The sequence below is a fragment of the Pleurodeles waltl genome, chromosome 2_1 (genome assembly GCF_031143425.1).
Source record: "Pleurodeles waltl isolate 20211129_DDA chromosome 2_1, aPleWal1.hap1.20221129, whole genome shotgun sequence".
In the NCBI taxonomy this organism is placed as follows: domain Eukaryota; kingdom Metazoa; phylum Chordata; class Amphibia; order Caudata; family Salamandridae; genus Pleurodeles; species Pleurodeles waltl.
The window spans coordinates 512,817,008-512,830,423 of record NC_090438.1 but is presented as its reverse complement, the minus strand read 5'-3'; the positions used below and the strand labels follow the sequence as shown (position 1 = coordinate 512,830,423).

The 13,416-nt window shown below is 42.0% G+C and overlaps 1 protein-coding gene across 1 annotated transcript in view; it reads left to right on the top strand.

Annotated features, from left to right (window-relative positions):
- The window catches only part of LOC138259929 (uncharacterized), a 430,741-nt gene that overhangs the window by 380,693 nt on the left and 36,632 nt on the right, over positions 1–13,416 (top strand). Inside the window, exon 5 of the mRNA XM_069207921.1 lies at positions 843–937. Coding sequence (XP_069064022.1) covers positions 843–937 — 95 coding nt within the window. The remainder of the gene's footprint in view (positions 1–842; positions 938–13,416) is intronic.

Here is a 13,416-nt window from a genome sequence, read left to right as displayed (position 1 = left end):
CTCGCTGATGCGATACCAAGGAAAAATATATTTTTCTCCTCTTTACATGTATGCGACATAACACAGGTATGCCTGCATTGGTGATGGGTTGACACAAGTGTGCCAGTGCTAGGAAAGGGCAGAACTGCACAATATCTTTGTAAATATGGCACAGTTCTGCTCTCCCCCTTTAACGCAGTGTGGTTGCTTGAAATATTAGTAAATCCAGACCTTAATGTGTGGCAAACAACCTGGCTAGTTAAACTCATCATCCTAAGGCCCTGAAAACTTTATTCCATGTATTTAAATGGTGGTTATTAATATGGCAACTTTAGCACAAGATGAAAGGTCAAGATGATCGATTTGATGTTATCTGGAAAAATAATGTACACATGCAAATTATGAAATAATTTGGTTTTCTGAGTGATGCGTGGATTTTTATGCTGTTAGTTGACCCATCTCCTTGTGTGTTATGTTTTATAAAACTCCTATTTAGTATGTATTTATTAATGTATTGACATTATATTATAAAAAATACTTCCTAGTCATCATATATACCCAATCTAGTTATTAATGTATCAGTTCCTTCCTCTGTATGCCGTGTGTCTGATAATTGCAATAATGTTAGAACATGTTAGTCATACAGGGTAAATAGATTAATATTGATAATTGATATTTTAAAGGATATGTAACCTTCAGAATTTATAAATAAATGTTTTGGAAAAAGAGACCAGCAAAAATTGTTGAATATTTGTAAAGGTCCAATGCTGTTTGATGGTTTGTATTGTCTCAGACTGCCGAACTTGTCTATTTTTAACAATGCCTGTAGCTTTATATCTAGTGCTGTATGTTTTTAATTTTAGGTGTGTTGTATTTGTCATAAGAAAGGGAGAGAAAGTAAAGGCGCATGCATGACCTGCAATGCTCCAAGATGCACCAAGGCTTTTCATGCTACATGGTAAGGCTTACCATTTTACAAGCATTTATATATGGTTTAACAATTAGGTATTTGCATTTTTTTGTTAGGATGGAATAACTCTTGTACAGCACTTCTATGAAAGTACTAAAAATACAATCGGTTGAAACTGTGCTTTTAAACATGAGCCTTGATGTAAACTGATGTCCTACTCAGTTCCTGCATATGCCATATTATCTACTCAACTTTGAAGTTCTTGACTTTTACTTTCTTGTATGTTTGCTTTGTATGGTTTGTTAATGCAATGCGCTCTGCATTTTTAGGATGCAACACTCGCATTCTCTCAGATTTGGCTCTCCCTCTGCAGTTGCTCGGATGCCTGGAACCGAGCAACTGCAGAAGTACTGGTAACACATGCTACTATGCGCTCATACAGATTAAGTACTTTTGTTTTTTTAAGGTTTGACTTGTGAGAATTGTGAGGTGGACAGTGGAGCCTTCCTTTTGGAGAGTAATGGAAGTTTAGAAGGTTTGATACAGTTACCACTAGAATATCCTTAATAAGTATATTGTCCAGCCAGTGCTATATTATTCTTTTAAAACTGACTAAAAATGTATTCATAATAGATTCATTATCCTAGTATTGCTGAAGTTGCTTTAGTTCTATAATGCCTACCCAAGGTGGGTATTCTTTGACAGTTCTTATTCTTTGGCAGATAGGGACAGACAGTGTGCAGTATGGGTACAAGCAGCACCTGTGTCTTTTTAAGTTCTACTTTAGTCTAGTTGTGCAAGTCAGATATGCGGTGAAAGTTCAGAATGTTTTTGTTTTCAAAGCAGTATAGTCTTGTGCCTTATGATAAAGGGTTTTGGGTCCCAGTAGTCTATTACGACACAGTGGATTGACAGTCTGTCATGGCCTGGTAGTGCTCTGCAGAGGTGTGGAATTCCTATAGCCCCACTCCAAGGATATATTGTGCGGGACCAAGGACAAAACATTTTCATGTTTATTTTTTCCACTAAACAAGAAGGTTCGACCTCCCTGTAGCACAGACCCTTTGGCTACCAATTTACGGTGCCAAATTATGAATCTGTTAAAGCAGTTTACCTGAAGCATGTTTATATTGTATCCATTCACGTAAGTTGTTCAGTCTTGTATATATGATCCATTAATGCACAGCCCTTACTGGTAGGATGAGCGATGTAAGGAAATTCAGTGAGCAGCGAGCTTAGGTTCCATTACTGACTGCATTTACGTTTCTGTACTGGAACCAAAGTGTAACAATTGAAGGTTACTTTAATGATCCCAGATTGCTTCCTGGTTAAATGGAAATACTCGCAGAGGCGTTAAATTAAGATTGGTAGTTGTTAGCTTTCAAAATAAAATGTACACCAAAAAATTGCAACTTGGAAAACAAAATATTTTTTCTACAAAATTGTACTACTTAAATACCATTTTTTTGAGGCATCACATTTGATGCATGCCAACATTTTAAAACATACAGATTAATAATAAAGAATTAATGCAAAATCATTGTGGGTAGCAGTGTGGACAAGATTAAAATTAATTGGGGTCCCAATTCTTAAACCACGACACAGGTATATATGTGGTGCAGGCAAATTCAAAAACTTAGAAAATGGTAAAAAGACAGACTCCTCTTTGGCAATGTAAAGACAGCTCTTTACTGTCATGACAGGGAGATGGACCCACCTCATGCAGGTAGGCAGCCGGTCTCAATTTGCTGCTTCACAGGCAGTTTCTTTAATACAGAGTCAAACAATACTTTATTACAGAACGTCAAGCAATGAACTACCGCATAATTATTATAGATCAGTTGTGAAAAAACATGCCACCCATGACCCTATTACCCTAAACTTTAACCTAAATTACTACACATCCTTCAGTGCAGAACAGCAAATATTAATTGACTTATCAATTACAGATTGATAACAGAAAAACACTAGAAAACCTGTGACCCCATAACCCCAAACTCTGACCTAATCCTCTACTCATTCTCATTGTAGCTTTAGCAATGCTTGGCAAACTAACCATTCTTCGTTCTTGAAATATAACTTTAATAACACATGTGCTTCATCGTTGTTAACCCAAGACCTCCATATAATCTGAACTGATTGGATTTCCTGCACCTATTGTCTTATCAAGTGCAATCTACTTGAAAAGACAGGGTACCTGCCAGTGAGTCTGTGTTTGTGTCATAAATTTGGTCATGCTTAGTAAACAAAAGCTGGCTTTTAACTGCAATCCTTTCAAGTTATGTATTCGGGAATGTCCTCAAGTGAACTCTTTACCTGATTCCAGTTAGTATTAGATTTGAGCCTACCGTTTTATTTTACTGGTACAGCTGTGTAGCACTTTCTGCTGGTGCCTGTTATGTTTTCGTGTTCATATTTCACATTTCCTAGAACATGTACACATTTACGAATTTCAGAAATGTGTAAGCTCTCATAGAAGTAGGCCTGGAAACAGTACTGTTAGCAAACTTGTGATTTCCAATTTCAAATGAACAAATACACAGGTATATATCCTCTCATTTAAAAATCTGCTGAGGAATTGCAAATTCACTTTCCATATACCTCTTTCCCTTTCCCCACCGTGGAAATATTTTTACTTCTCCCGTTCTCATGAGCAAATTTCTAAACTTTTCCACTGTAGTAGGAGATTGGAGAGGAGTTGATGAGTACCCTTAGCCATGTTAATTTGAGCTTGCCCACAAACTCCCTGGGCAGTTCATCCCTGGAATTCTCTTTCCGTCTACATCTTGCAGCTGTTAGTATATTTGTGGAATGGTGGCAAAATCAGAGCCTTGCTGGAGTCTAGACCCTAACATAATATGATCATATCAGCTGTTATCAGAGCTCTGATATAATTAGACCGCTGCCATAATGTTACAGTGCACTGCATGACACTTAAAGGAAGAACATAATTTTGTATTGGCAAGTAGTTTTCAGAGGCCTTGAGCAAGTAGATATTTTTTTTTCAAACTGCTCACACTACTCTGGGATGGGTGCAGCGGTGAATAGGGGGACTTCTTCCTAAGGAGAAACACAAGGTACAGTCCACAGTCAAACTGCCTGGAAGCCGAACAGAAAGACTGAAATACGGCCTCTTCTTCCATGCGATTTGGTGATGAAACCTTCATAGTCCAGCAGATTCCCATGCTGCAGGAAGAGAATTACTTGACACCTCAGATTTTGAAGACAAAACATGGAAGTGGCAGTCACAGCAGAGGAAGAGCACCTTTGGCATCCCACAGTGATAGCAGTGGTGCAACCAATTATTGAACTAATTTTTTGCATCACGTCAATAGTATAAAAAACAACAGGCACCTCTAACTCTCTTCAAAAATGTGGAGAGACCGGAGTAACAGTGTACTTATACATGCTCTTCTGATCAGTTTTTGTTGGCAGGCACACTCATTTCTCATTGATTTCTTATGCCAATATTTCACTGGAGCTGAAGTACAGTCTGGACTTTTCCTGGGATGTGGTCATGCTCCCTTCCTCTGGTGTAGTAATTTTCTGTGCTGGAGCACTGAGCTGCACTAAACTTGAAAGGTGAGCTTGTTCTTGGATCACAAGGTCAACTTTTATTCAGAACTCATGGCACTTGGTACTAGGCAAACCAGCCACTCATAATGTGGTCCACTTCAATTTTTGAGAGAACTAATGAATTTTTATGTGATGTGTGTCTTTTCTAGGTAATCCCCAGCTGATAGGAGGCTGTTTCTGTGGTTTCAGCTTTTGTGAGCCATAGGTCACCACAGGATGTGGGGGATCGACATCTAGGACATCCTTTAGTTTTAGTGAGAGCAGTAGCTATTTTTTTTACTGCATTCTATCAGTGTGCTCCCTCTTCCATGCCATAGGTAGACCTGTGCAAACGTGTTCAGCCCACTGCAGATGGACACAAAGGGCTATCATATGTTCCATTGATGGGATTGTAGATCGGTCACAGATACCCAGGAATCTGGCTATCGTGGCTTTATCTGAAAGGAAGAGAGCAAGGAGCAGCGTAGAACTGTTGAGATGGCACACATAACATTGTGTCTGGCAAGGTCAGTAGCAGGATCAAACTGGATTGCTGCACCATGGACTTTCACCTACTCACTCTTCTTCATAATGTCTTGTAGAATTTGCAGAAAAAGCAACCAGATTCCCATTCATTCTGTGTCTGTTTCTTGTAGTATTGCCACATGGTACATGTGTATAACTGTTGGAAGAAATGTATCCTCTCTTCTTTCATTCTTATCTAAACAGCCTGTATTTTCCTTTTGCTTCTGCTAAAAGAGTATTCCAGAAAATACTTAGCAGCTGGAGTATGGAGTTTTGCCAAAGTTAGTAGACTGGGTAAAATGCAATGTGATCATTGAAATGTGAAATACTTAGGAAAGGCTGCATTACTCTACATTTAATAAAGTGCCTACATTAATGGAAGATGCACCTCTCTGAGGAATGAACCCACCAATATTGCCTGATGTAACGACAAAAGATAATTGAGAGTCGGGTTGGGTGTGTTTGTTGAATTCTGTTGTAGCCCAGATGGTTTGGAAAATGTTCCAATTGTATATAAGATGGACGGAGCCAAGGTTTCATAGAGGGTTATGTCCCTTTGCAGAGCTCCTGAAGCAAAACTGGGCATGCAGTCACTTTGGTTTACTCCCAGACGATAAACTCAATAAATATGCATATATGCACACACACATGAAGATATAATAAATAGCCAGTAGTTTTAGGTTAAGTAAAAAAAAAAGGGGGGGGGGGGAACCCGGTCCTCTGTGGGTACGTGAGTAGGAGATAAAGGGTGGTCCCTTTTCGGGTAAGTGTAAGCCTGACTTTTGCAGCAGTAGTACAACAACTCCTTCCTGAGGTAGGGTATTATGAATTGACTTTATTTAAATACTATTTAAAAAAAAGAAAAGTATGACAGCTATTGAGATTACAAACACATGTAGTTGCAGAGTTGTAATGCAGTTACACCCTTATTCTGACACTACTATTATAGAGGTAAACTGTTCTCAATTAATGATTAACATTTATCATAATTTTGAATACTAGGTCTTCATGTAGCGATTTCATCAGCTTCTTGTACCTTCCTTTCATTGCTAGTTACCTAGTTTCAATATATTGGATAGCATTCGACCTTAGGAGTAGCACCAATCTTCTCCTTCATATGTTTATATCTTAAAGAATAGAGTAAAGCTATATCATTGTGCGATATCTTATCCTACTTTGTTAAATTTTCTAGGTGATCTGCCGCACCAAGTCCACACCTTTTCTATCGTCGCTGCCGCACATTCAGTTTAGATATTTCACAGCATAGCTGTTGGACTTGGCCCTTTCTGCAGAGTCATCCCCAAACTTTTTTTTTGCCTGCACTCTCCTGTTTTCTGAACCCATTTTTGTTGGCTTTTAGGACTCTGCACACTTTCCCATTGCTAACAAGTGATAAAGTGGTTGTGATCTCCCCTTAAAACCATGTAGAATTAGTTTATACACAATTGGCATATTTAATTTACTTGTAAGTCCCTAGTAAAGTGGCACAACCTGTGCCCAAGCCCTGTAAATTAGATGCTATTTGTGGGCCTGCAGCACTGATTGTGCCACCCACCTGTGTAGACTTTTAAACCTGCCTCTGGCCTGCCATTGCAGCAAGTCTGTGCAGTTTTAAATTGCTGTGTTGACCTGGCAAAATAAACCTTTTGCCAGGTCCTGATCTTTTTTAATACATATGTCGCCTCTAGGATAAACACTGGACATCCTAGAGGGCAGGGTGCAGTGTATTTAAAACGTTGGAAATGTACTTTAAAGTTTACTTGGCCTGGTAGTGAATATTTTTTAATTTTGTTTTCACTACGGCAAGCCTACCTCACCTGTGGGATAACTCCAGTTACCTTATTACATTTAATAAGCAGTCATTTCCAAATGGGAACACGTAACCAGTTAATGTTTGGTGTCTTTAGAATTGTAATGAAAAATCATCTTGTATGTTAAAACCTGATTTTTAAATTACAATTTTGAAAATTCCACTTTTAGAAAATTGGCATTTTCCAGCCTTATCCATTTAGTGCTTGCAGTCTGTTTCTGGGTCACATGACTTGGCATAGATAACAGTTGGGCTTTGGATATTTTTCCTAGACGACCCCGCACAACAGAGAGCATAGGTGTGAATAGGTGGGTCATCACTGACAGGGTGGGAGGGCAAAGCTAGGCACAGCACCTCTTAAACTTGAATAGGCTGTGTTCTGCCTCCACACAAAGGGCTGCATACCCCCTGTAGTTAGTCGGGAGTTAGGGCAGGGGAGACAGGAAGCTGTCAATGTCAAAGGGAAAGCTTCTCAACCAGCACCCATATTCAGCTTGAGCAAGGCTTTGACCCCCTCAAGTGGTGCCCCTCGGGTCCTGGACTCTTGGTGTTGCCTCAGCGAGGTTGAATTTAAGTTTTTGGGCACTTCACAACTGCAAATAGGCCCTTTGGCCCTGAAACCTTGTCACTCTCACACCCGGCCAATGTGAAGTTTCATCAACCCGGCTCTTCACACTGCCGCATCAATCGCTTGCTTGGAACATCACCATGAACCGATGGCTCACTTGACTCGCGACGTCAACAGGTACTTCATGCAACAACTAAGACCATCCGCGATACCAGGCCTGCCCTTCATGCTCCATCGACCATCCATGACGCTTCTCTGGTCCTCGCGGCCCCCTCTACTGCGAACAGCTCTCTTTACGCTGGACTGAGAAGGTAATGTTTCAGTGCAATTAACCTTGCCCCGGTATCTGACGCACACTACATTGCAGTTGTCCTAAATTGTGACTTTCTCCTGTTCTTGCATAACCATATGCCATTGAGTGGTGCTTTAAGCTTTTTGGCACTATTGTCACTTCAAATCTTAAAAATTGTATATTTCCAATTCTACTGATTGGATTTCTGTTGTTTTGATCTTGATTTATTTATTCAATTTTGCTCTGTTTCTAAACCGTTGTGGGAATATTCTTGTGTTTTAACTTTATTATTCATTAAAGTAACTAACCTCGAAGTCTGACTGCTCTATGCCAAGCTACCAGAGAGTTGAGCACAGGCTAATTTCGAGTTTTCTTGTACCTCACCCTGATAAGGATTGTGGTTGCTGCTTTGGTAGGGATTCAACCCCCCCCCCCCCTACCAGTAGCCCAATTTCTTACAATAATTCATGTATAATGGAGGATGTGGGGTGGCCATGTTCTAGAATGGAACTCTCAGGCTTTTCACTGAGAGAATGCTAATATTGAAAGAGTTGGACTGTTACTTGGAAGCTGGAAAAGCCTGAGGTGTAAATAAATATAACTCTTAATTGAACCTAAAAGTGGCTGCACTTCTAAGGCATTTACTTGGTAGTTTTCGAGCTGACAAGTCGTGTGATTTATTTCTCGAATCTACGTTGTGTTATTCATGGTGCACAATCCTTCTATGGTGTTTACTACCTATGTGAAAATCTGTAATGTGCGCAATTCATGTTCCGACAATTTGAGAGAACAAAAAAGCCAGAGTTCTAGATGTAATGTTGTGTGTTCCTAATATGTTTTCTCAAAAATGATTCATATGATGGTTTAGAAATTATTCAGATTGTTTCCTGATTCTCATGCAAAGGAAAGTACTTGAATTTGAAAGTTTCTTTTAACCTTTCTTGATTCCCTCAAAGGTATCCAGTCATCTTGAAGCCTAGTCATTTTAAGTCTATGCTTAGGTTGTTCATGTTTTCAGAATGACGATGCTTAGTCATAGCCTAGTACTGATTTCATGTGATGTAATTTTGATACTATGTGTTGTAACTTTTTGCTTCCAACAGGTCTCCTTCCCAGCTGTTCCCTTCCTAATCCCCTTTTCCCCACTTGGACTCTCTTAGACTCTATGACAAACCTAATCAGAGTATTGGAGCTGTCTTGTGGTGGAAGTGTTGGGAACGTGCACAGACCTGAGGATCTGGTGACTCTGACACTTTAGGAGGCTGCAGGAAGGTGAGGAGGGGGATTGGTGTGCTGGAAGGGCCTGGAAAGTCTTCAGGAGCCAAACTAGGACGTCCCTTGCTGTGGAATACGTGGGTTGGGGCTCAGCCACAAGGTAGGAAGGTTTTGAACTCTGTTTGTTTGGAGATTGCTGAGCCTCCCCCTGACTCAGCATGTCTAGTTGAAAACAGAGAGCTCGGGAGCCTGGGGGAGGAAGTTAGTACTATCGGGGGTGGGGGCCTGACTTTTAAAAACCAGTCTGGACGGCCAGGTGGCAAAAAAATATATATATCAGTGTTGCCCCTAAAATCAACCCCTCCGTGAGATCCTTCTTTAAACTGAAGCCCGGGGTGGAGGCTTCTTATTTAGAGTCTATCCCGGAAAAAGATTTCCAAGGCACTAAGGAGATGCAGGAACAGTTGGATAGGAGGTGTTGTGAATCAGGGGCTCCTTTCAAGAAGTTGAGACCCCATGATGCTTCGGTGTGCAGTCAGTCCAGAGTAGGGGGGGGGGGGTTTCCCTCTCCTCAGGCTACTGGCAGCAAGGACCCTCTCGTCAAAGTACCACAGAGCTCTTCGAAGGGTAGTCTTCCAAGTCAGGCTCCGGTTGATCAGTCGGGCCCCACTCGACAAGCTTCTGGCAAAGAATCCTCAGTAGAAGCAATGATACTGTCTCTTTCGAAGGATATTGGGAATGGGTTTGCCACTTCAGAAAAAAACAGGCAGAGATTAGAGAGGTCTGTGAGGCCTTGGAAAAAAAGTTGGATCTTCTGTCATTAAGAACACAGGCCCTGGAAGCTACAGTGGTGACTTTGAAAGAGGACATTGAAGTGAACAAAGTTGACATTCAGGCCTTGAAAGTTTCTGAGTAGGCCCTCCAGAATAAATTGGGACAATTAGAAAATAATTCAAGGAGAAATAACTTAAGGGTACTGCATGTTCCTGAAGGGGCAGAAGGAGCTGATTTGAAGTCTTTTTTGGTATCACTTTTGAAGTCCGCACTCTCATTAGAGGAGAGCGAAGAGGAAATTGCGCGAGACATTCAAAGGATTCATAGAGACCCCTTCAGGAAAAATCCAAGCTTTAGCAAGCCTCGGAAAATTTTTATTAACTTCTTAACATATGGTTTGAAGGAGAAAATTTATCAAAAGCACTTAAGTTAAGATCTTTAAAAACTCAGGATTTTTCATTTGAAATCAAATCAGATTTATCCAGGAATACCATCAATAGGCAGTGGGAGTTGGGACAACGGCTTGAGGAGTTTAGATTATTGGGAGCCTCTGCACAACTTAAATTCCCCACTAATCTAAAAGTTATGTTTAACAACAAAATGTATAATGTGAGAGATGGGAAAACTGCGGATGAGTTGTTGGCTGTACTTAAGTCAGGGGACAGCACGATGGGGAAATAACGTCCCTGGCCCTAACCCGGGAATCATGTGTGCTCTAATCGTGGACATACTTCAGTCCACTTATCTAAGGGGGTCCTACATGGGAAAGGCGGGGGGGTCACAGGGTGGGGAGCATGTGGGAAAAAATTTAGAAAAAGGTTTCCTCATTCACCTCAATCAAAGTGGCACCAAGGGGATAATGGCGGGTGAGAGTAGTAGATGCCGGGACCCCTCTTCTGTTCAGTTACTCTCCTAGAATGTGAATGGATTGGTTGGGAGCCTGTTATGTCCCTGAAGCTCTGAACGAACAGAAGGCCAGCAAACTAGGTTTTTGCGTCGCTTTGATAGACCTGGGTACAGGTGTAGATGCAGGGCTCAACGGTAGGGCTGGCCTCGAAGGGTTCAAGACAAGCTCCAGGCAGCAAAACAGTCCTTCCAGGTACAGCAGCAGTCTTGCAGATTGCACACCAGGTCACAGCAATAGGCAGTCATCGTAGAGTCCTTCTGGAGGTCCAGTATTGAACTGAAGAGTTGGGCCGAGAGCCTTATTTTTAAACCCTGGTGCCCTGCTTTTAAAGGATAGGAGAACTTTCCTTGGAGGTTCTTTAAAGTTCTGGGAGTTTCCTGGGTGCACAGACAGTACAGGGCCATTAGGCCTATTGTGAGGAGACAGGGCACAGCCTATTCCTACCTCCCCCCCCCCCCCCCCCCCATCAACCCAGTTAGTGGCCCATTCAGGCTCTGCAAATCCCACTATTGTGTGTCTGTGTGGGAGGAATTCACAAAGTCCTAATTTTCAGCTAACCCAATCATGTGACCCAAGACAAATTGGAGGCACAGTGGGCTAAGGTCAGGAAAATGCCACCTTTCTAAAAGTGGCATTTTCAAAATTGTAGTGACATATTCAACTTTACAGTTTCCAATTTCAGCTAAAAGTGTTGTGGCCAAAGTCAGACGGATACCTTTAGGTGTGCAAGGAAGTGTACAACATGAGCAGAAACATCTGAATGATTTAAGTGCTATGGGTTAACATACTAGCCTTGCTGACCTCACAGGAATCCTAATAAAGATTGTTGTGGTTCTTGTGCAGTAGGTAGAAAGAAAGCTCAAATAAAGGTTAAAGCTAACATGAATCAATATAAGGATGATTTAACAAAGGGTCTAACAAACGTTAATCAGATTTGTAGATTATCTATAAATGCAGATTCAGATCTTGTTCACTTCTCTTTCCTTAACAAAAGCATCAACACTTGCATCTTAAAAAAGTATAGGGTGACATCTTAAAAACATAACTTTTGATGGATACAACTACCTGTGGATTCCTCACCTTATGAAATCTCCCAATGCACCAGCATTCAACGGAAATATTTTCCTAGATCTCCATTTTGACGAGGACGTCATAATTGCATGGCTCCACATGCGACTCCGTCCGACATCATCGTAGCCATAAGAAATCCTTGCTGGCGTGCTGAGGTCAGTTCTTTTTTTTTCCGTGCCTTTGACGCTAACTGATGCCAGTGTTGGTTTTATTGAGAAATGCACACAGAGGGCATCTTAGAGCTTCTCCCTGTATACCAGTCCACCTACCAGTGCTAGGCTGACCATTTTCAGCCAGCCTGCCACATCCAGACAGGTTTCTGGCCACATGGGGTGAGTGTCTTTGTCACTCTGTGGCCAGGAACAAAGCATTCACTGGGTGGAGGCGCTTCACACCTCCCCCTGCAGAAACTGTAACACCTGGCAGTGAGCCTCAAAGGCTCAAGGTTGGTGTTACAGCGCCCCAGAGCACTCCAGCTAGTTGAGATGCCCGCCCCCCGGGCTCAGCCCCAACTTTTGGCGGCAAGTCCAGAGGGATAATGAGAAAAACAAGGAGTCACCCTCCAGTCAGGACAGCTCCTAAGGTGTCCTTAGATGACCCCGGCTTTAGGAAATCCTCCATCTTGTTTTGGAGATTTCCCCCAAGTAGGATTAGGGATGTGCCCCCCTCCCCACAGGGAGGAGGCACAAAGACGGTGTAGCCACCCTCAAGGACATTAGCCATTGGCTACTGCTCCCAGACCTAAACACACCCTTAAGTTGAGTATTTATGGGCAACCCTGAACCCAGAAAGCCAGATTCCTGACGACCTACAACAAGAAAGATTGCTGACCTGAAAGCCCTGCAGACACGACGGAGATGACAACTGACTTGGCTCCAGCCCTACCGGCCTGTCTCAAGACTCAAAGAACCTGCACAGCGACGCATCCAGCGGGATCAGCAACCTCTGAGGACTCCGAGGACTGCCCTGCAACCGAAGGACCAAGAAACTCCAGTGGACAAAGGCTCTGTCCAAAACAGCAACAAAGAAACCATCTTTAAAGGGACTCCAGCCTAACTCCGGAAGCATGAGTCCCCAACACTCTGCACCCGATGCCCCAGGCTCGTGTCCAGAAGAACCAACACTGCAGAGAGGACCCCCAGGCGACTTCCACAACGTGGACACCCTAAGACGACCTCCCTGCATCCCCACAGCGACGCCTGCAGAGAGAATCCAGAGGCTTCCCCTGACTGCGACTGCCCGGTAACAAAGAACCTGATGCCTGGAAAAAGCACTGCTGCCGCAATCCCCAGGCCCGAGAGAAACCATATTTACCTATGCCAAGTACCTTACAATTGATGTACTTTTTGAATTCTGAATCTTGTGGTTCTAAAATAAATTAAGAAAAGGATATTTTTCTATATAAAAACTTGTTGGCCTGGAGTTAAGTCTTTGAGTGTGTAGTCTCATGTGTTGCCTGTATGTGTACAACAAATGCTTAACTCTACCTTCTGGTAAGCCTACTGCTCGACCACACTACCACAAAATAGAGCATTAGTATTATCTAATTTTGCCACTATCGGACTCTAAAGGGAATTCTTGGACTCTGTGCACACTCTCTCTCACTTTGAGATAGTATATACAGAGCCAGGTTCCTACATTGGTGGATCAGCGGTGGGATCTAAGACTTTGCATTTGCTGGACTACTCAGCCAATACCTGATCACACGACAAAAGTCCTAAAATTGTCATTAGAAACAGATTTTTGAATTTTTGACTCTTTTTATACATTTTTAAAAGTCCTGCTAGGGCCTTGTGTAAGTCCCTGTTAG